Source organism: Vanessa tameamea, chromosome 2, assembly GCF_037043105.1.
Source record: "Vanessa tameamea isolate UH-Manoa-2023 chromosome 2, ilVanTame1 primary haplotype, whole genome shotgun sequence".
In the NCBI taxonomy this organism is placed as follows: domain Eukaryota; kingdom Metazoa; phylum Arthropoda; class Insecta; order Lepidoptera; family Nymphalidae; genus Vanessa; species Vanessa tameamea.
Window position 1 is genome coordinate 3315074 of NC_087310.1, and position 22678 is coordinate 3337751.

Genomic DNA, 22678 nt, shown 5'->3' on the forward strand with positions numbered 1-22678 from the left:
AGTGTATACTTTGTTCCGTATTAAAGTGTTTTTAATGTTTTTTTTATTAGAAAGAAACAATATAGTATTACATTTAAAAAAAAACAATTATTTCTAGGACATAAACCAACAAACTTTCTAGTTTTCAAAAAAATATCAATGACAAAACAGCGCAAAGAAAGAAAAAAGATATTTAATAATTAAATCAATACAATATCATCAAATAGTTTCAATTAAACAATAAAAATAAAACTAAGATATAAAACTTATTTGTTTCTAATACTATAAGGAGGAAAGATTTGATTATTTGTAATCAAAGGACTCTTATAAGATTTTACACTTCTATTGACACTTCTAATGCCGTCAACATCTACCCGCAAACGTCAGTCTCGTGAACAAGACAATAATGTAATGTAATGTAGATAATGTCGAAATATCGAGCTCCACCAAATAAAAATTAAAAACATGGTAAATATCCCGTTTTAAATACTGTTAGTAACAAAGGACTCTTATTGTGTATATAAGCTTTAAGCCTAAAATAATGGTATTAGTAAAGTAAGCCAAAATAAAAGCGCCATCAACCTTGACATAGCTATGCCGATGCAACCAATGCGGTCGCATGGGGCTCCCTGATCGAAAGGGGCCCCGGCGATCCACAGATAATACTTTTATTTCAAAATACTATGTCACGGAGAGACCCCATGAGCCCTGATGAAGTTAAAAAAAAAACGCAAGGAAAACTGTACAGTCAGAGTAAGAAAACCTTCGTCAGTTTTCAAATTCATTAATCATTCCTTTATCAAGTCGTAAACTCTTAGTACCTTTTGAAACTAAATCACTAAACAGACAACTGCATATAAAATTAAACTATTATAGTATGATAACTTGGTTCAAAATAGTGTAACATCTTTAGATTACGTCTAGTGTCATATCAACATGAAACCTTTTTAATGGCCTAATTAGTCATTACAAGATTTAAATTAGATATAATATCTTCTACTGAATTGTCAAAGTCTGTCGGTGTCATATATTATCTTGCAATATCTTGCAATTTTACAACAATTAGAATAAAAACGCTTGTAATATTATTCGGCCGTTATTTAGAGTGAAGGTTAATGTAATGACGTGACGTGTGCTGAGTGGTTCCATCGGCACCGGGAAGTGGCGGTGATTCCTTGGCCTGTAAAAGCGGCGGATATAAATCGAAAAAATTAGAAATCGAAAATCTATGGGGTTTGATGGTGCAGCGGTGGATAAATAATAACGATAGAACCAAAGCAGCTGTCTTAGAACATTGCCGAAGTGTTTGGGAGAGCTTCAGAGGAACCGACATATGCTCTGGCCTTGTTGGATCAATGCGACAGCGACTACAAGCTGTCATTGATACAAATGGCTGATATACTCGTTTTTAATTAAATAAATAAGATTTGTTTAAATGAATAAATTTTACCATAATTACTATTTTATTTACTACTTCCGTCCTGCGGTTTCACCCGCGTTCCCGAAAGATTTTATGTTTTCCCGGGATAAAAAGTATCCAATATATTATTCCAGTACATATTCTATCTGTGTGCAAAATTTTATCTAAATCCGTTCTGAAATTTTTACGTGAAAGAGTAACAAACATCCATCCATATCTCAGAGAAATCAGCCAGATTTATACACACAAACTTTCGCGTTTATAATATAGGAAGTAGGATTACTACTATGCACTCTCTTTTGAGACAAGACAATGTTCTAACCTCCGATGTTACACAAGCATTCACGAATGCCTATGAGGTTTCGTGAAAAGTTTGTAATTGTCATCCCGATTTGTAGTGTTTGTATCTATACAGTAGATATAATACACTGTCTCACGTACCACACTGGAGGGGGTAGCTGTGACTATCGGGGAGTCGTGTTGCAAACAAAGTACGAGACGGACGTGCGCCTGCGCTCCAGGTGTGGTAGTAGTGAGCCAGTGTCTATAATAGTTATCATTGTAGAACAGGAGGGTCCTACACGATTGACGGCTTCTTATTATTATTATTATAGCTTTTAAACGCAATAGCGAGTATAATAATACTCTTTGCTAGATGCGACTTATAATGACATTGCGACGCAATATGTCATACTCAATCGGTAAAGCAGATTATCGCTCATACTGAGCACACGAAAATAGATCTTAAGGTGACGAACCTTTTCTTACCCCGACTGTACATATGCGATACAACCTAGCTGTCAGGTGTCTATTGCCGGGTGACCAACTTTTCTTCTAACGCTCGACAGTCCACATTCGTTTTCATAACAGGCAAAGGCCCCCTTTGTACACGCTTTTTTTTTGCAATGGAGCCCCAAAAGGTTATTTATACCACCAGCCAACAAGCTACGCTCCACAAACTGAATTCCACACGGAAAAGCCGCGGTCACAGATAGTATAAAATAAAGCTGTATTATTTGACTACCTAAATTATATTCCTGTCGCCGGAGGATTAAAGATAAACAATCCCTACATTTACATAGTCCGGGCGATTTGCTAATATCTCTGCTATATAATGCATTACAAACAGCTCCTGATTGATGCATCTTTATTGTAAATACACATCACTAATCCACTAACTACTTATAACCACGGATAAAAACATCGCCAACATTCAAACCGCTGTTTTTTCAGATACCCCTGATTATTTAGATCTCGACCAATTTCATCATGTCAATTCTCAAGGTCAAAGTGTTTTATTTATCTTTACGGCTGAAACGACTTTGTGTGCTAAAATATTTATAACTACGGTGTAATTAGGTAACAAATAAAAAATCGCTTAAGTTACAAAGCCATTACCACAAAACCTATTCGTGCTTATTTTATTACTGGGCTATTTTATTGTATGTTTTTATGTTTCGGTTATTTTATTATTTATACATATTATAATATACGCAATAGTGTTAATAATAATTTATTACAATATCTATTAGATAATTTATTAGGAAAACCGCACTGTGTGCATTATAATAAATCTTTGCGATTTATTATTATTAATAGATATTATGAATAGATAGTACAACACGAAGTCGCTTTTCACATGTGAACGTATCTATTGGTTGGTTGCAATTTTATTTTGAATGCGGTTTTTATCATTATTTACATAACTTTTAGAAAAATTTTATAGGATATACGGTATACCTACCACATTCCTATGAAATTTTATTATATATACTGCTTGCGTCGCTTATTTTGAATATTAAAGATACTTCAAATTAATTTACCATTAAACTTAGGTCTTAAAAAATCAACAGAAAATATCCACGAGCAAAATTTTTACTCTCTATACTTTCAGTGTTCTATTTTATTTACATAGATAAACAATAAAAATGTTTCCAGGTAATAGACTAAAAATATTTCAATTTCTAATAAACATGCTAAAGTTTTATCCATGAGCTTATGTTCCATAAAACAGGCAATTAAATCTTAGTAGGTAAACTTTTATCATCGTATTCATTGCTCGTACATGCTAGTAAATTATCACAAATAAATTTTAACGACAAGCTAACGCCGCATTAATATATTTTACAAACAGGGTAACCTTGTGTCTCTTTTGTCATATGACAAGATATTATGAATGTATTGATTTATTTTTAAACCTCAATATTTCAGCAAAGTTTGTCCGTCTAAAGAAGTCAAAAGTACAAGATGATTCCTGACAGGCCTTCCTATCCAACTACTAGGACGGAAATGGATTACATATGATGGTATATAAGAACTGGTTTATCTTTTATTCATTGCCATTGTCTATTGGCTTACTTACGTTCACTTAACTCTTTCAGGTGGCCCATTAGCCTTGAAAAAAGAATGTTTAATACGCTCTTTTTTACTAAACACTTTACTTGAATCCCCGGCTACCTTTCCTCGACACTTATTTTCCACGAATTTATTGTTTTTTTTATGCAAAAATTACATCAAAAAGGTATTTATTAGCATAAGAATTGATAACATTAAGTGCTTAAATATACACAAATATGAATTTAAAATAGTTACTGTATAAATCTTGACCGCGTGGAATTATGGCAATAATGCTAGCAGCAATTCCCCGTTGAATCGCAATTCCGATCATCTGGGCTAAAAACGAACCAGCCCTCCTGTCACCAGTATTTATTGGTTTTCAAAAAAGGGTAATAAGGCTAGTACAAGTACCAACTAATCACTGACAGTCAACATACATATCTAAAAAAAATAACCGACTTCAAAGAAAAAAGTCTTTGCATTAACCCCTGTTGTATGTACGAATATATGTTTGCATGTCGGAAATTTTCTCAAAACCTACGAATCCAATTTCGATAGTATTTATTTTGTAATATACTTTTAAGGGTTTTTGTATAAAAATATAGCTAAGTTCTGTAGAATAATAAATTTTATATCCTATTTTAGAATTATATTTATATAAGAATTATATTCTCAAAGGTAGTCAAAATTAATTAAAAAATATATATGTCTTGGTGTTCGTATTTGGTGAGTAAAATAAACTTAAAGAAACTAGTAAGTATTTTTGCTACAAATATTGTGTATATATGTCGTGATATAATCGCTTCTTATGAATGGTTTTGCTTTGTTTATTGGTTATGTATATATGTTTTCCAAGTAGTCACACATTTATTTTGAAGAAAAAATCCACCACTATAGTATTCTGACAAATTAATTGAATTCAATTTAATTCAATTGAATGAATTGAATTATTTAAAAATACATTTCCAAAATATATTTTTAACTACAAGAGTAAATAAGGTTTTGTAAATATTTAATCAATAATAATATATTTTATTGTACAACTAACACTTCAATACAATGTTGCCATTGCTTCGTCATTTGCCAGTTTCTATGGTAATTTCAAACATACAAAAGCCAATTAATCCAACCATTGGAGGGATGGTGGCGTTGCTTCTATTTATCGTTCACTTACGCATTATCGCTATATACTCACACCCACTAGTAGGCAATAAAATAAGAAAATATTTTATTTATCAGTAAGTATTACTTTTTATTGTTAAGAGGATATTAACAAGTGTAACTCAGAAACTCAGAAGTGAGACATAAAATTGAAACAACAAATAAACCAACGCAATAACAATCCTTATTAAAAACGAAATAAATAACATAGTTCATAATATACAAAAATAAAAGATATCGTTGGCGTCTCGTTCAAAATGGACGTTGGTGTAATAATTCTTATACTGCCAAATCATATTTTTTTTCTGAAAACATATATCAATAAGATATTTTGAGTATTATCTAACATCACCAAATAAATATCTTTGATTTAGTACGAAAAATAGATTGAAATAATATAATATTTACTCTTACAATTGGATAAGTCGTGTTACACAAGAAACTAAAATACTGTCTAATAATAATATTAGTTAATTTTATCAATTCATTTTTTCTATTCATTAATATCTTTATTGAATATTTATTAGCATTTATTTATCATTATTACAATGAAACTACGCGTTAACTAAAAATCCCAAAAAATCTAGCGATCTGAAAGCAATAATTTAAATATAAATTTCACCATAGACACCATTTGTAATTTCTTTAGCAGAAAGATATAAAACAAAACTTAACACGTGTGTTAACTTATCTACGATGATTTTAATTATCAAAATCTGAAATAATAGATGTAATTTTTAAATAATTTATTATCATACACTGAGTCCTAGTAACTAATTAAATCATCAATATGAAAAAAGCGACTTAGAAGTCGGATCGTGTGTGGATAACATATGCACCTTATTAATGCGGAATATTATGGAATGCCGAATGACCGACAATGAGTAATGAATGAGGAATGACGGATTGTGATTGTGTACATACGAGATACCAATTGCGATTCGTGACGGACGATTCGGTCGACAGCTCATCTTTTGTATTTCTAAAAAGTGCAATTAATATTATAAACCTAAAGAATTAAGTGCTAATTATTGTATATTACAGCAACGAAATGTGGGATCCGACTCATGTGCAAGTAACAGTGCAAAAAGCAAGAGGTTTGCTAATAAAAGGCAAAAACGGTACAAATAACTGTTTTGTTACAATCTCGCTGGCTAAAGAAAAATTTCAAACTTCCGTAAAACATAAGTCAACTGAGAATGTTGAATGGTTTGAAGAATGTGAATTACGCATACCGTCTCAAGGAAACACTGCTGAGATTGTTTTAAAAGTTTACGACGAAGATTTCGTAAAGGACCACTTATTAGGTCAAGTATCGATTCCGTTAAAAGACCTCGATGTGTATGAACGTCCAAGAAACCGCTGGTACCCGTTGCAAGGAAAAGCTGGTAAAGAAAACGACAAGAACCGAGGTGAATTAGAGGTTAAAATAGGTTTCACTGTAAAAGAAGGGAGCCTAACAGATTTGAGCAAAAAGGAAAAACACAAATCATCACTGTCCAGTATTGCGCAGAATGTTGGGGGCAGCCTCATGAGTATTGGAAGTATTGAAAAACGTAAGAGCTTAAAGAAATTTGCAAAAAATTTAGGATCTAAGATAAACATTACTAATAAAGAAAAAAAGAATGATTCATCATCTCTAGGTGGGAGTGTAGGAAATCTTAGAAGTTCTGTGATATCAACTCCTGATACATCTACGCCAAAAAGATCCCCGGCAGAGGCTGATCCAGGTGTGATAAGTGAAGATGACGATGAATTTGCCTTTGATGACTTATCGCATAAAAGTTCAGGAAGTTCACTCAATGTACAAAATTCTTATGTACCCCGAGGAGTAAAATACACACCATCTCCTAATAATGCTTCACTTGAAAATCTAGGTGGAGGTGAATTCTTAAGAAGATCTACAAGTAGTAATTTAGTAACTGCAGAGAAAACAGCACCTTTAAAACCTGTGCGTTTAAGTCTTGATACATTTACAGCACCACAATTACCAGTACAAGTATTAAATAAAGATGATGAATGGTCCCAGAAACTTTATCCACGAAAATCTATCAGTCAAACTATGATAGACCGAGAAAAATCTTCCAGTCTCGAAAGAAATAAAAAATTGGATAGCCCTAGTTCCCTTAAAGAAAAACCTAGCCCTAAATTCTTTAAAAAGTTTGGAAACAGTAAGCCTAAGAAATTACTGGAGGAACGAATCATTGTCGGAGAGGAAAATATTGTTGAAGAAGATTCAATAAACCCGGCATACAATAATTTACCCAAAACTGTAATACAGCAATATGATGACATGACACGAGAAGATCTAATAGTGATGATCTATAATCTACAGAAAGATGTGGAATCAGAAAAGAAAAAGAACAAGGATCTTGAAAATTACTTAGATGAGTTGTTGTTGCGAGTAATGGAGACAACACCGAGAATATTGCAAAATCCTTATGTCAGAAATAACAGCATGCATATCCGGAACAAATAAAGGTTGCAGTTTTTTAATTTCAATTGTAATACATTGTTTCAATAACATTACAGGTTTGAAACTAGTGATTCTAAGTTCTTAATTATCTTACATTAGTTTTGTTATATTATGAGATTATTGTATTTTGTCCATAGTTTATCATAGTAACTTATACAGTTTAATATTAAATTTTGCATTTCTAAGAAATATTTGTTATGATCACACATAAAAAAATCAAACTTTTAAAAGTCAATTAAAATTCTAATATTTAAAGGTGATATAAATGTTATGAGAATTGCAAATTAGTGTCTGAACCAGTGCCTTAAGTATTTATAAGATCTGTGATACATATTGTCTATCACAATAGATTTCTATTATTTTAACTATATGTGAATTGATAAAAGGATATTTATCTTTTTTTGGTCTGATTAGATTTTTATAAATATCTCACTAAAGTGATATATGATTTTATTTAAAAAAAATATTTCAATATGTCCATGGAATAAAAAAAATATATTTATAAAGTGCCAAAACAAATTTAACATTGTAATAAAGCATAGCAAGAATGGTAATAATTGCTATATATAAATATATTCAATTACAGATTTAATTAACAACATTCCAAGTTTACTTAGTGTATTTATTTTTAAGATAAAAAATAATGATAACATTATCCTTGATATTAATAAAGTGTTTTTTTTTTCATAGATACAGATATAATCTTAGTTAATATTGAATTATACATACTAACAAAATAACAGTGCTGGCCAGTTTAAAAAAATAAAACATGCCATGCTGCATTGATCTTACTGTGGTTCTTCATTAAGCTTTTTATTTTGTATAGTGCAAATATAGGGCCAAATGAGGCCTTTGTGCAATATAACATAGTTGAAATATTTAAGTTATACTATTAAAAGTCATCTTATTTGTTAAAATTTGTTCAAAAGAAAAAGTTAAGTCATATTTGTGTATTTACACTGGTATCATAGTTATGAATATTCTTTTATGTAGATATTAAGGCAACATGAATAATTATTATTTAAGAATAGATACTATCTTTTTCAGTTGTTAATCTAGATACAATAATTATTTTGCTGAGATTGGAAAAAAACTGATAAGATTAGTTTTGATTTAAAGTTATTGGTTGTATTGAAGTAAAAAGAGTATTGTTTTGATAAACTCTTTAAGAACAATAAATAATAACAATAAACCAGTAGTACTACTAACTTTGTCTTTACAATTTTGCATGTTTTTTTGTAGATTATAATACATGTAACATAAATATTAAGATTTTTAGATTGCTAGCAATATTAAAATTTGTTAATAAGAAACTGCTTATTCTTAAATTATTTTAGTCATATAATTTATTTGAAATTACTTAATCTCTTATCTCTAAAGATAAGAGATTAAGTAAGTTCATATGAACATTATAAAAAGTATATTATGAAAATTGATCCAGAGATTAATATTTTATTATAAAATATTTAGTAAACATTGTTATTGTATGAAAACTAAAGTATGACAAAAATAACAAAAGTTTCTTTCGAATAAAAGACCATATTAAAATAAATGTTTATTTAAAACTGAAAAAATATTTCTCATGTTTATTTGTGACGGCGACTCTTTACTGGAGCAGGAACAGGAATTGTGGTTGTATATGTTTTTTGTGACAACTTGTTCATGTAGTAGATAGTAATCAGAGAGAAAATTAAACTGAAATAAAAAGTTTTAATTAGTTTTTTCTCAACAATAATCATCTGCAAATCAATAAATTATAATCTATAATACTTTCAATGCTTGATTAAAACAATTGTTGCCTATTGTTGATCAAAATGTTTATGAAACATTAATATGCTTCTACCGAGTATATAACTTCAAATCTCATCTACCCTTGTATAATAATTAAAAATATAAAATTATATAAATTATTTGTTACAGCCATGAATCTTGACTGCATATTAGTTTAGTAGTTAGTCAATTATAATTATCATTATAAAACAAACATTGATGCCATAGCTGAATTTAACAATTTCAAAAAACATATTTACCATGTGGTGAAACAAATCCTATGTACCATTCCTGATGCAATAAGAGAAATGATCATTGACAACACTATCTCAGGTAATTTCAGTTGAAAATTTTTCCCGAACATTGTAGCTTCCAAGTTGCCTATAGCCTGTTTCACGTATTAAGGATTATTATTTATTAAAAGTCAAAACCAAAGTAACTATTAAAAGCTGAAAATCCGCATTGGTTTAAGTAATGTACAAAAACAATTTTCTGCTGGTTTAATTTGAATAATTATATACTTAAAAAAGGATACAGTAACGAAGAACATAAACATAACGGAGCCCAAATAACCACCAAATATAATTGTAATTGGCGATCTTATTAGTATTGGTTTATACATTTGCATTCCAGAAAATATTAATAATGTTAAAATTGATGATATGATAAAAGACGTGGCGCTGTTTACAGCTGGAACAAAAATAAATAAATAGCAAACTTAGGGGTCTTATACAACATTTTTATAACTATTATAACGTACCCATATTAAAATCTGTTAAAACGTTTAATGGGAGTATGTAATGAAAACAATAAAATTCGCCGGTTTCAGCTCAAGACTCAAGTTGAGCGACCATAGATAAATGACGATGGCATGGAATTGAGGGACGTGACACTGTCACAGTGACAGTGAGTACAACCACAGAGAACAAAGGTAGAAACGCTAGGCAAATACTTGTAAAGTTTAGCATTTATCGCATAAAGACCAAATAAACAAATATTCTTTAAGGAAAAGGAATGAAGAAGCTACATAGCCTACATAATGATTTGGTTCTGAATATTATAGTGATGATTTTTTTTTAAATAATCCTATTTTAAAAGAAAATTTTAATAAGCAGCATTGAAATATTTTAATATTATAAACATATATATATATATATATATATCCGATCATACTGGGCTTTTGAAATTTATGTATGTAATGGTAGACAAAACAATTTATCACTATTTAAGATTATTGATATACAACATTTTGCGTAATAATATAACACATAAATTGGATTTGATTAAGTTTTAAGTAGACATAATTGTTTCCGAACATTAATTTTAACAAAAATGTTGATTTCAAAAATAATGAAATTAAATCTATTATAGATCTATTATAGATTAAATTACATTATATAGTCGTTAAAAAATGTATATAATCATATAATTTAATATAAGCTTCTTTTTACTTTATTTAATTTAAAGTTTTTTTTTAGTGAAATAACGAATATCTAAAATTACATGTATCTTAAAACAAATTTATCTTTATCCATAACTGCCAAACTAACAAAAAATTATTTACAATGTAGTAATTATTTGAGTAATAATTATAAAGCATTAACATCAACAAATGTTTACACATTTTGAATATTATTATATATTATCTTGTGAATTGCCATTGCTAAAATGCTTACATATGTCAATGTCGCATTTGATATGTAAATTGAAATGAATGTTTGAATTTTGATTTTAGAACATTAAAATCATATTTAAATTAGCTAAAAATTAGAATAATGAACTAATATACTTATTAGTTATTATAGGTACTAAATATTTTTACATGATTCATAAATAAATATGTATTACATTTAATGTATGTAAACCATCTTTTTTTATCCAAAAGTAATAGGTACTTAATTGTATGACTTCGTCAAAATGTTATCATAGATTAATTCACATTGAACTAATAATGTAAAAATTCATGACTGATAAGAATGTTATAAGTCCATGTTTACTGAATAAATATCTCAATTGTTAGTAAGAGTAACAAGACATAATGCAATTTTTAAAGAGTTCTTGTATAAGAAAAACATTTTCAGCCACATATCGTACAATAGTGAGTTTCTTACATTGGTTTTGTAGTTTTTTTTCTAAGATGAGTAACAAGTTTCGTATTTTATTTTAGAGTAATAAAGTTCCTGAGGTACGAATTTACGAAGTGGGGCCAAGAGATGGACTTCAAAATGAATCGAAATTTGTACCAACAGATATTAAAATTGAGCTCATTCATAAACTTGCCGCAGCTGGTATTAATAATATTGAATCTGCAAGGTAATGTTTGATGGATGATATCTTGACACTTCTAATAAATAAAATTATATTTTTCTTACAATTTGTTATTATTGTTTACAGTTTCGTGAGTCCAAAGTGGGTAAAACAAATGAGTGATGGGGCTGAGGTTATGAATAATCTGAAAAGATCTCCTGGTGTTAATTATCCTGTTCTTATACCAAACTTAAAAGGTTATGAGGCAGCGGTATGTTTCATTTAGATCTGTTAATTTGAATGAATATTAGAATTTGTAACAGTACCAAATTTCCTCTTTTAATTGAAAAATAAAATTTATAATATTTTTAGAAAAAATGCAATATTGAGGAAATTGCAATATTCCCTGCTGGTTCAGAAGGATTTTCGCAAAAAAACTTAAATTGCTCAGTGGAAGAAGGTCTCAAGAGATTTAAAGTGGTTGCCGATCAGGCTGTCCAGGATGGCATCAGAGTGAGAGGTTATGTTTCTTGTGTCCTTGGGTGCCCCTATGATGGATCAATTAGCCCTAAAGCAATTGCAAAGGTAATAATGAAATAATTCAATGAAAATATATATTTGAATGTTTAGATTATATTTGTTTGATTTAGATCACAGAGGAACTGTTTGCAATGGGTTGCTATGAAGTATCATTGGGTGACACTATTGGTGTTGGTACTGCAGGCTCAGTGCGTAGGTTAATGCAAGAAGTCCTGGCAGTGACCACTCCTGACAAACTGGCTCTTCATTTTCATGACACATATGGACAAGGATTGTCAAATCTAGTAGCAGGTTTAGAGGTATGTAATTATTGCTTAATTACAACTATGTATGTGATTTTTATTATTTGATGTTATGATAATTTATTATTTACAAATTTGTAGGAAAAATAGTATGTAAAGTAATATTGCTAAGCATACAGTGCTTAACTGTCATAAGTCACATTTGAAATATTCATGATCATTATTTCATTAACAGCCTGTAAATTTCCCACTGCTGGACTAAGGCCTCCTCTCCCTTTGAGGAGAAGGTTTGGAGCATATTCCACCACTCTGCTCCAATGCGGGTTATACTCATGCAGGTCTCCTCACGATGTTTTCCTTCACCGCCGAGCACGAGATGAATTATAAACACAAATTAAGCACATGAAAATTCAGTGGTGCGTGCCGGGTTTGAACCCGAAATCATCGGTTAAGATGCACGCGTTCTAACAACTAGGCCATCTCGGCTATTAATTGAAATAATAATTGTAACTAAGCTCTATATTAGTTAGGGTCTTAAAAAATAAAGGAGTCATGTATAGAATATCTTAAGAAAGTGGATCACAACAAATCATTTGTGTATTATGGGGAGATTATTAATTACATATCTCGTGCTAAACATGTGCCACATGAACTTCTACTGCACGTGTATCCACGCCAACCCGCATTGAAGCAGCGTGGTGGAACTAGCTCAAAACTTTCTCCCTCTTTGCGGAGACATTTTATTTTTTAAATTAGTATATCAACATCTATTCCTCGTCAACTATCACGGAAAGCTAAAATTCGGTTCATTTTTATATATATAAATGACGTAAATAAGAATATTATAATAAATACAAAAACGCTTCAATCTCGTGTGAGGTCCTTTATAGGCGGCCCCTATTTGTACGGGCGGAGTACGTTGTTACGTAATTTGTGTAATAGAACATAATAATTTACTCGACCAAGAGAACAGGACCGGATTTACGGAAAACCCTTTAGACCCGGAAGTTAAGCCTAAGTTTTTTAATTATATTTATTTAATATATTTTTAACATATTACTTATTGCAACTAGATCTTCAACGTCATATTACTGTGTTCCGCTTTGAAGGGTGACCGTGCCAGTTTAACTACAACCACCACTGAGGACATAACTTCGGAGTCATTGTTGGTAGGGCGTATATTGGCGTGGTATTGGCGATGTAAGAAATGGTCAATATTTCTTTGCATTCAAATATAACAACACTATACATATGTATTAGACCCGTGATAAAAATAATTTTGTGGTTAGATCCCTTGGAATTTAACCCGCTCGTTATATAGTATTGAATTAAAATACCTATGTGATTTATTTTTTGTTGAAGAGTACCCAACCATCGAATAAATCATGCCGGCTCTTCTCCAGTGGTTTAAAAAGCCTTTTCGGACAATACAAAATATGGAAATGAATGGATTGGAGGATTATATTGCTTAATGACCTCTTAAAAAATATATATAATTTAAATCAGGTCTGCGAAAATTTAGGGCCACTTTTTTTTCTTGCAATTTTACAGGCCATCCCTGAAAAGTATTTAAATCGAATCGTATGTGCAACCGTAATGGTCGGATTGGTTTAGGTACGCCACTGCTCTTTTCGTTACTCTAAACCAAGGTAGCCGTACATTTATATGATCATGACCAGGGCCGGACCGTAAGTTTAGGGGGCTCTGGGCTAACACTACTTAGAGGCCCACCTAAGACATATCTGAACGTAGACTTGTATTAAAATAATTGAAGGGGTTTAATTTATTGCAGGACTCGCAGGGCTGCAAACCATACGATCTGTTTAATTTAATAAAATTATGGGTTCTTTCGCATTTTCGTCTATTTTTGACTTTGACTTGACTTAGCTGGAGCCCCCTTGAATCCACGGGGCCCTGTGCTGAAGCCCAAAAAGCCATATGGTAGATCCGGCCCTGATCATGACGATTGATAAATGCTAAAAAGGGCTTTTTTACTAAAAAATACTTCGTTTTGTTGGCCTTATATGCATATAGGGTGACTAATGGGAAATAAAAACCATAACACCTATCTTTCATATTATAATAATTAATGTAGATTTAAATCTTAGTAGAATATACTAGCAACTCAATTAAAAACATTTAATCGCGGATACAACATCTCGTTAAAGCGGAAACGGAACCAACAGCACTAAAATCTAGATTCTATTCATTTTTTACTTCGAATTGACCCGGAAAAAAAAAACAATGCATTAGATCATAAAAAGTTTATTTAAGTTAATAGCCATAAAGAATGCTTTACATTTTTTGCCGTCTTGTTAAACATTTTTTTAAGGTATTAAATTTATAGTACAGTTTATAGTAACTAACGCATTAAAACGATCGAAATTTCATGAACTTCTACAAAACGTAAAATTGCGAGTTCGTTTCTCATTAAATACTCGAAATAAATTATATGTTCAGTTTAATCTGACTTTAAATAAGTGGACATTAACTCGGTCTTTATTTTTTTTTTCTGTTCATGGTCTTCGATATCGTCGCCATTTTGGAACTGTTTTTTTTTAAATAGGCTGATTTTATATATCTATTTTTTGGCGTCTGCCAGTCTGTAAACACCTTTAAAATAGTTTGATGTGAAGTTTGACCGGCACAGATAAATTAATGTATTCAGCGTTAGTGTGGATTGTTTTATATTTTTATCAGTTTTATTCATCAACAAACTATTTACCTAAAAATTAACGAGGCTGTTACGTATAATTTGATTAGACGGGTTATGAACCAGATATGGAGGATGGGTATGATGAAAAAAAAAATCAACCTGCCTGACTGATTTGATTCGTTCTTTTGATCTGTTATTTTCTATAAATCGTTTTAACTAGACGATATTATATAAGAATATGTACCTACTATAGTTTGTAAGACATATGCTACAGATTTCGCTAAAGTACATCCATTTAATGTTAATTTTATTGTGATACTTAAGTGATACTTAATTTAAACTACAAACATTTTTTGTTGTTTTTATTTTTTATGTTTTGATGTTACGCATACTCATGTATACGTAAAAAAAAAAAAACAAAATAAAAAATACCTAACCTAACCTGCAGTATTATTTTGCTGTTTCAAGAACATCTTTTATCACGGGATTGATAAAGTGAACAAGGTGACAAGAACCGATAAAAAGTAATTCGTGGCTATTGTCACTTAAATGTGAGGCTGAAATCGTAAAATGTCGGATATTAAACTCTTGTCTTTTTTTATTTGACTTCATTTATTGGTAAATGCTGGTGAAATCTTTCGAACTTTTAACCATCAGTCGCAAACCAAGAGATTGAACAATTTGCGAATACATTTAGTTATGATATAATAAGAGAGGAAGAATGAAAAGTTTATTTAATACAATATAGTATTTATTTAATAGATTTCATTCGTTACTGTACTCTATGAAATACAAAATATTGTGTCTAAAAATATTTTTTACTTTATTGTCATAGTAATTAATACGGTTTAAAACAAACATATATATTATATAATGTTCGTTTTACGTGACCTGTTTAAATTAAATGCTATAGAATTATTTAATTATAAATACAAAGACTGTCGTTAAAAGAACCTTATTTTTTTTTCTTACAAAAGCAAAAGTTATGACTATTACTTTTGCTTTTGTAATTATTATACGTTTATCATTGTATAAATATCTATATTGACATTACACAATCAGGCAGAGTACAAACTACTTAAAATAATATTTAAAATATTTTTACAGTTTGGCATTAAGACAGTGGATTCATCAATCTCAGGACTAGGAGGGTGCCCGTATGCAAGGGGAGCGAGCGGAAACCTCGCGACAGAAGACCTTGTGTATTTCCTTTACGGCCTCGGAGTTAATACCAACGTAGACCTGGTTCAGCTAGTCGAAGCCGGCCGTTACATATCAAACTTCCTCGCAAAACCTACAGAATCTAAAGTAAACCGTGCGCTAGGTGACAGGTTTAAAAACCATCAAGATATCATTAAAATGGCCGCGTGTACGATTTAACACAAATAACGACCAAAGAGTAAACAAAATGATAATTATATGTAAATATTGACTGTAGGCGCGTGTAAAGTGTAATAAACGTTTTATTATTGTATCGTGTTTTATTTATCTGGAGTTATGTCAGCGTGGTCACAAGCGTCGCTACCCAACATACTGGTTTTTATCAATTATCATGCGGAGCGAGTGCTGGGCCGGGCAAGCGCGCACTACCGCACTAGTGCGACGGGCGCGCACCGAGTAGCTCGCTTTTATATTGAATTGACCTTATTTACTCAATTCGATCTTGGAAAGAGGGGTCGATAAACCTTTCAAGTAATATTGAACAGTTTTAACATATCAGTTTGCGGCGGCACACGGTCACGATTTGTTTGTTTTTATGGCAAATTGACAGTTTTGAAAATGGTCGAAGTGAAGATAACCGATGACATTAAAGTTGGCGGTAATAATCCATGCTTTATTATCGCGGAAGCTGGTCAAAATCATCAAGGTGACATTGAAATTGCGAAAAAGTTAATCAAAGCAGCTAAGGTAAGTAATGTTCGAGATATTTTAAACAACGTCGAATGTGAACGATTTGAGGTTGTGAGCGCTTTGTTGTGAGAAGCCAGTAGCCAGTTGGAAACAAAACAATAACGGATGACGTTTCGCGGTGAATGCCTTGCGCTTGCTTCCAAGTACCAACACAATACAATCAAATAAAGCTTTGTTTGATAAATATATTATTTTATTTGATAAATAAATACAAAAAAAAATCTGTATAAATACACGATGAATACCTACTTAAGTTTATTTTATTATCGAAACAATAAAAATTGCTATCAAAGTCATAAAAAGTCAGATAAATATACCTTAGTTTGTACGTATGATTTGGCATTAAATCTACATTTCTGCATTCCAATGAAAGAGGAAATCAATTTAAAATTTAATTTGATAATCAATTATGTCGAATTCTGAATAACCCTGAATCTAAATAAATAAGTAAACGATTTACTAGTTATTATTACAAATATTACTGTGTAAAAACATGATTTCATTAATTCGACGCCTTATACATAGAGATCTGCCAAAGAACATACTATATACTTTTTAGGTACATGTACATAGTAAACCTGTTATGGTATTGTATTTGTACACAGTATAGGTTCGCAAATTATCTGTTAACATCATCAATGGTAATAATGATTAAACTTCTTGAACATGGTATTATAATATCAATCAAAATTCGACATAATTATATACATACATACAGATACATTAATAAGTTTATATACATCACTCGTTAAGATTTTGTACAGGTTTGGTAGGGAAAGGTTGTCTTGTCGCTTCTAATACTAATGAATGATTCTTATTGGAATAATTATTACTGAATATGCGAGTTAATTTTTCGATGAAATAAATTGACAACTAAGAGATCAATAAAGCGAAGACATGGTCGAAATTCCACAAATTTATTTGATGTAATTCGATCAATTTTTTAAATAAATCTGATAACATTGACCCGTATGTAGGTCTCGTATGATAAAATTTTCAATCTTGTCCTTTTATATTAAATTCCAACTAAAAATAAGACAACATTATTTTGATGTTCTGTGAACATCAGCTCATATGATGTTTATAGATTTCCCAGTACATAAAGAAATATTTATCTCTCGAAAAAAGTCTACTTACTATCCTAGTTCCAACAGTAAAAATAAAGACCAAATCTCGTCCAAAATAAAAGCAAACCTTAATATATTTCAGGAAGCTGGAGCGAGCTGTGTTAAATTTCAAAAGACATGTCTCAAAGAAAAATTTACCAAGAAATATTTAGAAAGGTCTTATGACAATCCGAACTCTTGGGGTAAAACTTACGGCGACCATAAAAGACATTTAGAATTTACGGAGAGCCAGTACAGGGAATTGTTCAAATATGCTCAAGAGGTCGGAATCCTCTTCACTGCTTCAGCCATGGATATGGTATGCCATTGGAAAATATTTATTTATAAATCTTTAGATCTGGTAATCTCTGCATATGCAGAGATTATAAAACCGTACGGACAGGACATTATTCAAAATACAACGTTGATATTAAAAGACAAATATAAAAATAAATCATGACATTGTTGGACTTTTCTAAAGTCTCTAAACATCACAATCGGATTTATAATTTAGAAACGCACTGAGGACAAACATACGAACAGAAGATAATTCGTAAATTTTGTCTTTTTTAGGTTTCATTTGACTTTTTAGTCAACATTAAAGTACCCTTCATAAAAATTGGTTCAGGGGACTCAAACAATTTGCTATTTTTAAAGTACGCTGCGTCCAAGAAGGTCCCCCTTATCATATCGACCGGTATGGTTGACAAGCAAGCTGTGAAAACAATTTACGATATAGTATCAGCGCAACACAAACAGTTCTGTTTATTGCATTGTATATCAGCGTATCCAGTGCCTTTTGAAGATTGTAATCTTACTGTATTACAAGATTATAAGAACACGTTTGATGTCCCGGTCGGGTATTCTGGTCAAGAACTGGGAACAGCAGTGGCATTGGGCGCAATTGCACTGGGAGCTAAGGTAAACATACTTTAACTTCTTCCTTAATAAAAATATATTTTGTCTTAATGTAATTATAAATATATATGCTACAAAAATGGCAACCCTATCTGATGCTTCTACAATTTAAAAACATATTTCAATGTTATTTTCGAGACCATAAACATTTCTCATGACCTTCAAGGTCTGCGAAAATAGTCAAGATACAAGATGTTACAACTAGATCTGTGTGTTCTATGTTAAAATTATTTATCTTAATATTAAGACGGTATTTGCAACCACTACAAGATTCTTATATGGTTTCACAATACGCGTCATCTAATTTGACTGGTCAGAAATTATTATTTACGATAGGCAGTGTTTAGGAACAAATGGGAAAGTTAGTTAGAATTCCGTATATAGACAAAATCTAAAATACACGTACAAGATGAATATGTCACACTACTGGGCTAAGGCCTCAGGCAGACATCTACTTCTCAAAAGGAAAGGTCCTTTTCAGAATTAAGGTTAGGAATGCAGTTTTTGGATATACATACATGTGACAGGTTGTGTTACGACACATACGATTTTATGATACGACATGTCTTATAACATTTAGTTGTTTTACCCGGAATTGAACCCGCTATGATCAGTTAGGATTCGCATGCTCTATGCACTGTGTCATCTACGTTCAGTAGCCGAAAAATTGTATACATTTCCTACGGAAGAAGAGATCGGGCTTAATAAATGTATATTAAATAAGTAGGTGGACAGATTCACATTTGTAACACGCAGTTTGACATTGACGTCATGCAATAGAGATGCCCATAATCGTTGACATGATATCGATATTAATATGAGTCGTTTTTGTCGATATATATTTGTTACAAATACCCAAAAACCATACCCAAAAATGCCGATAGTTTAATTATGTTAAAAGTCATTTAACTAAATATTAATTATTAGCAACAATCGAAATAGTGAAATTTTCTACTAACGTAAAATATCCTATGATTCATTATTGTGCTATTAAATGCTAACGAAGAAACGAAACAAAACTATACTTTTGTAATTTGCTATTGTACTTAATGATGCAATAATATATATTAGGTAATGATCTTATCTGTATGAAAAGACGTTACCGAACTAGCCTCTATGTCGTGTTACATTGCGCGTTTTTATTCAACGACGATAACAATTACATGACAACGTTTATGAATGTTTTGATATCATAAAACGCAATCTGTGACCAATATCTGACTTTCAATTGTATTCGTTATAGAAGATAATAATGTTTTTCTGTATTATAGGTTTTAGAGAAGCATATAACATTGGATAAATCTATGAAGGGAACGGATCATGTTTGCTCGCTTACACCCGCAGAATTCAAGCAATTAGTAAGAGACGTACGTGTAATCGAAGCATCGCTTGGCACTCCTATCAAAAAAGTTGTAACTTCAGGTAATACTTTTATCGGTGGTAGAGGTTTTTACAAGCCCGTCTGGGTAGGTACCACCCACTCATCAGATATTCTACCGCCAAACAGCAGTACTCAGTATTGTTGTGTTCCGGTGTGAAGGGTGAGTGAGCCAGTGTAACTACAGGCACGTAAGGCAAGGGTCGTACATACATCTTAGTTCCCAAGGTTGGTGGCGCATCGGTGATGTAAGGAATGGTTAATATTTTTTATTACGCCATTATCTATGGGCGGTGGTGACCACTTACCATTAGGTGGCCCATTTGCTCGTCCGCCTAAAGATGTCATAAAAAAATACATTGAGAACATTTCGTTATTTATTTCTGTCATAAAAAACTGGTTTAAATAAAATCAGTTTATATACATTTGATCTCTATAGCGATGTTAGTCATAGCATAGCATAATAAATGCTAGTCATAGCATAGTAAATAATGACAGCCGTTTTTCAAATATGTTTATAGTAAAGACAGCTAATTTTCAAATATTTGTATTTCATTGTAACATACAAGTACCGAGTATTTATATTTTTGCTTATGGAACAAACACGTGCCTGAAAACTTCGTTTCACATGTTTATTAAAAGTAACCTATATTGTGTTTAAAAAATAGTCGACTGTCAGATTCGATCGCATCCTATTTACGATATATTACTAGTAACTCCGATGCTACCTAAGGAAAAATATATTATAATAATGAAGTGTTTACGCAATCACAGGTGATTTCTGCCCCTTAATTGACTAATGGAACGGCATTAAGTCAGAACTGGTTTTCAGGTGCAGAACAAATGTCTACTTGCCTCAACTCTTTTTAGGCTGACCCAGTATTGATACCTTAAGATTAGCTATCATAAAAGCACCTAACTGTTCATTCCTCATTATGTTCCCTATCTGAGGTGTATGGTCGGGCTATAACTCGCGATGTTCATATTTTAATACCCACGTTTTGTAAACTGGGCTATCTCAATTCTAATTTAAAGCATAAACAATGTTAAATTTAAACATAATTAAATTTGTTACAGAAATACCATGCATTGATAAATTGCAAAAGTCTCTTGTGATGGGTTGCACAAAAAATAAAGGCGAAATTCTATATCCTGGTGACGTCAAAATTAAGGTTGCAGAACCCAAAGGGCTAAATGCGTTACATTTCGAGGAAGTTATCTATAAAACACTCGTTTATGATAAAAAGGAAGATGAGCCGCTCAATGAAGGGGATTTCTGTTGATGTTATCGAAAGATAAATCAAATTTTATAATCCAATTACAGTTCTCGCTAGAAGTTTGAAGTTTTAAATCTGACATCAATTTTAATATCATGTATTTTATACTGAGAGCTAATTTCTTATAAAGTATCATTGTTATTGAAGAGGCATACATGAACATTATTTATATATCCTTGGAAATAACACAATAGATAGTGACAGAATTTGAACTTTGTACGTCAGAAACTTTTCACAGTAACGTGACATACAGAACATAGCTCTCAATTCGATGTTTACGTTTTAAATTAAATACGTTTAAAGTAGTTTCGATGATTTTTACATGATGGAAGTGTACTTTGCATATTTGCAGAAGGTGCACGCCGTTTTTAATAATTCCGATAAAAACTTTTTGTCTCATATTCAGCAAGGCATTATTAATAACGCAACAAATAAATATAATTATTATTATGAGCCACAGATATAGTGAACTGTTCATTAAATATAAAGGTAATATGCATGGATAATTTTACGAAGCTAAGGACAAAATAAATATTGGAATTTAATGTTAATTATGAAAATTAAAAAAAAACAACCAATAATAAGTTACTATTTTTATAAAATAATTGTTAAATATTAATAAAAAAAATTTATAATACTCTTATGTTAAAAAGGAGTTTTATTCGATACCGATTTATGAGTTTATTTATTTCCACTTCGAATTTACCAACTAATATCAAAAATACTCGAATGCATGTATTGTATAAATAAATCAAATGAATGATAATCAATGTAGGTGTATTCTTGGCAACGATCGAATGTAAATATTATCACAAGAAGTCCCAGAAAATATGTTTGTAGGCGCTAGTACGAGTAAGTATTTAATAACGAAACTTTCCATGTCTCCCCTGTTCTTTTTAACGTCCACCAGTCATTCATGAAAGCGTGACGTCATTGCTGCATACTTAAAATATTTTCCTTCTGACGATAAATGAATATTTTTGGAAACGATATGTTTCTATCTTGGCGTAGGTAGTGCGTCGAAAGAACAGCTTAATTATTACAAGAAGTCGAATCTGGCTCTGGGATGCCGAGAGGGGTACTCCCTGACGTGTGCTACCGGTGAATTCGTTTTGTTAGGGTTCCTTCGTTTAAAGTTTTGTTGTATTCGGTTTTATCTCATATTTTGAATTAAAATTAAATTAAAACCCAATCTTCGGTAACATTTATTTTAAAATGCCTCTTCCTATGTTTTTTACGGATGAATTTATTGTTTTATTG

General features: G+C 31.1%; 3 protein-coding genes across 3 annotated transcripts; all 3 read left to right on the top strand.

Moving 5' to 3' along the window:
- Nucleotides 1-5773: 5773 nt before the first annotated feature.
- On the top strand, nucleotides 5774-8307 carry LOC113399752 (rab11 family-interacting protein 2). Its single transcript, XM_026638971.2, has one exon. It carries the CDS (start codon nucleotides 5949-5951, stop codon nucleotides 7374-7376), a length of 1428 nt encoding a protein of 475 aa, XP_026494756.1. The 5' UTR covers nucleotides 5774-5948; the 3' UTR covers nucleotides 7377-8307.
- A 2654-nt stretch (nucleotides 8308-10961) lies between these two features.
- Nucleotides 10962-16299, top strand: LOC113399754 (hydroxymethylglutaryl-CoA lyase, mitochondrial). Its single transcript, XM_026638974.2, has 6 exons — nucleotides 10962-11241; nucleotides 11311-11456; nucleotides 11538-11661; nucleotides 11763-11975; nucleotides 12041-12229; nucleotides 15936-16299. The coding sequence occupies exons 1-6, from the start codon at nucleotides 11182-11184 to the stop codon at nucleotides 16206-16208; spliced, it is 1005 nt and encodes a 334-aa protein (XP_026494759.2). The 5' UTR covers nucleotides 10962-11181; the 3' UTR covers nucleotides 16209-16299.
- Nucleotides 16300-16373: 74 nt separating this feature from the next.
- LOC113399753 (sialic acid synthase) lies at nucleotides 16374-22070 on the top strand. Its single transcript, XM_026638972.2, has 5 exons — nucleotides 16374-16736; nucleotides 17949-18164; nucleotides 18419-18766; nucleotides 20035-20185; nucleotides 21219-22070. The coding sequence occupies exons 1-5, from the start codon at nucleotides 16608-16610 to the stop codon at nucleotides 21422-21424; spliced, it is 1050 nt and encodes a 349-aa protein (XP_026494757.1). The 5' UTR covers nucleotides 16374-16607; the 3' UTR covers nucleotides 21425-22070.
- Nucleotides 22071-22678: the final 608 nt, after the last annotated feature.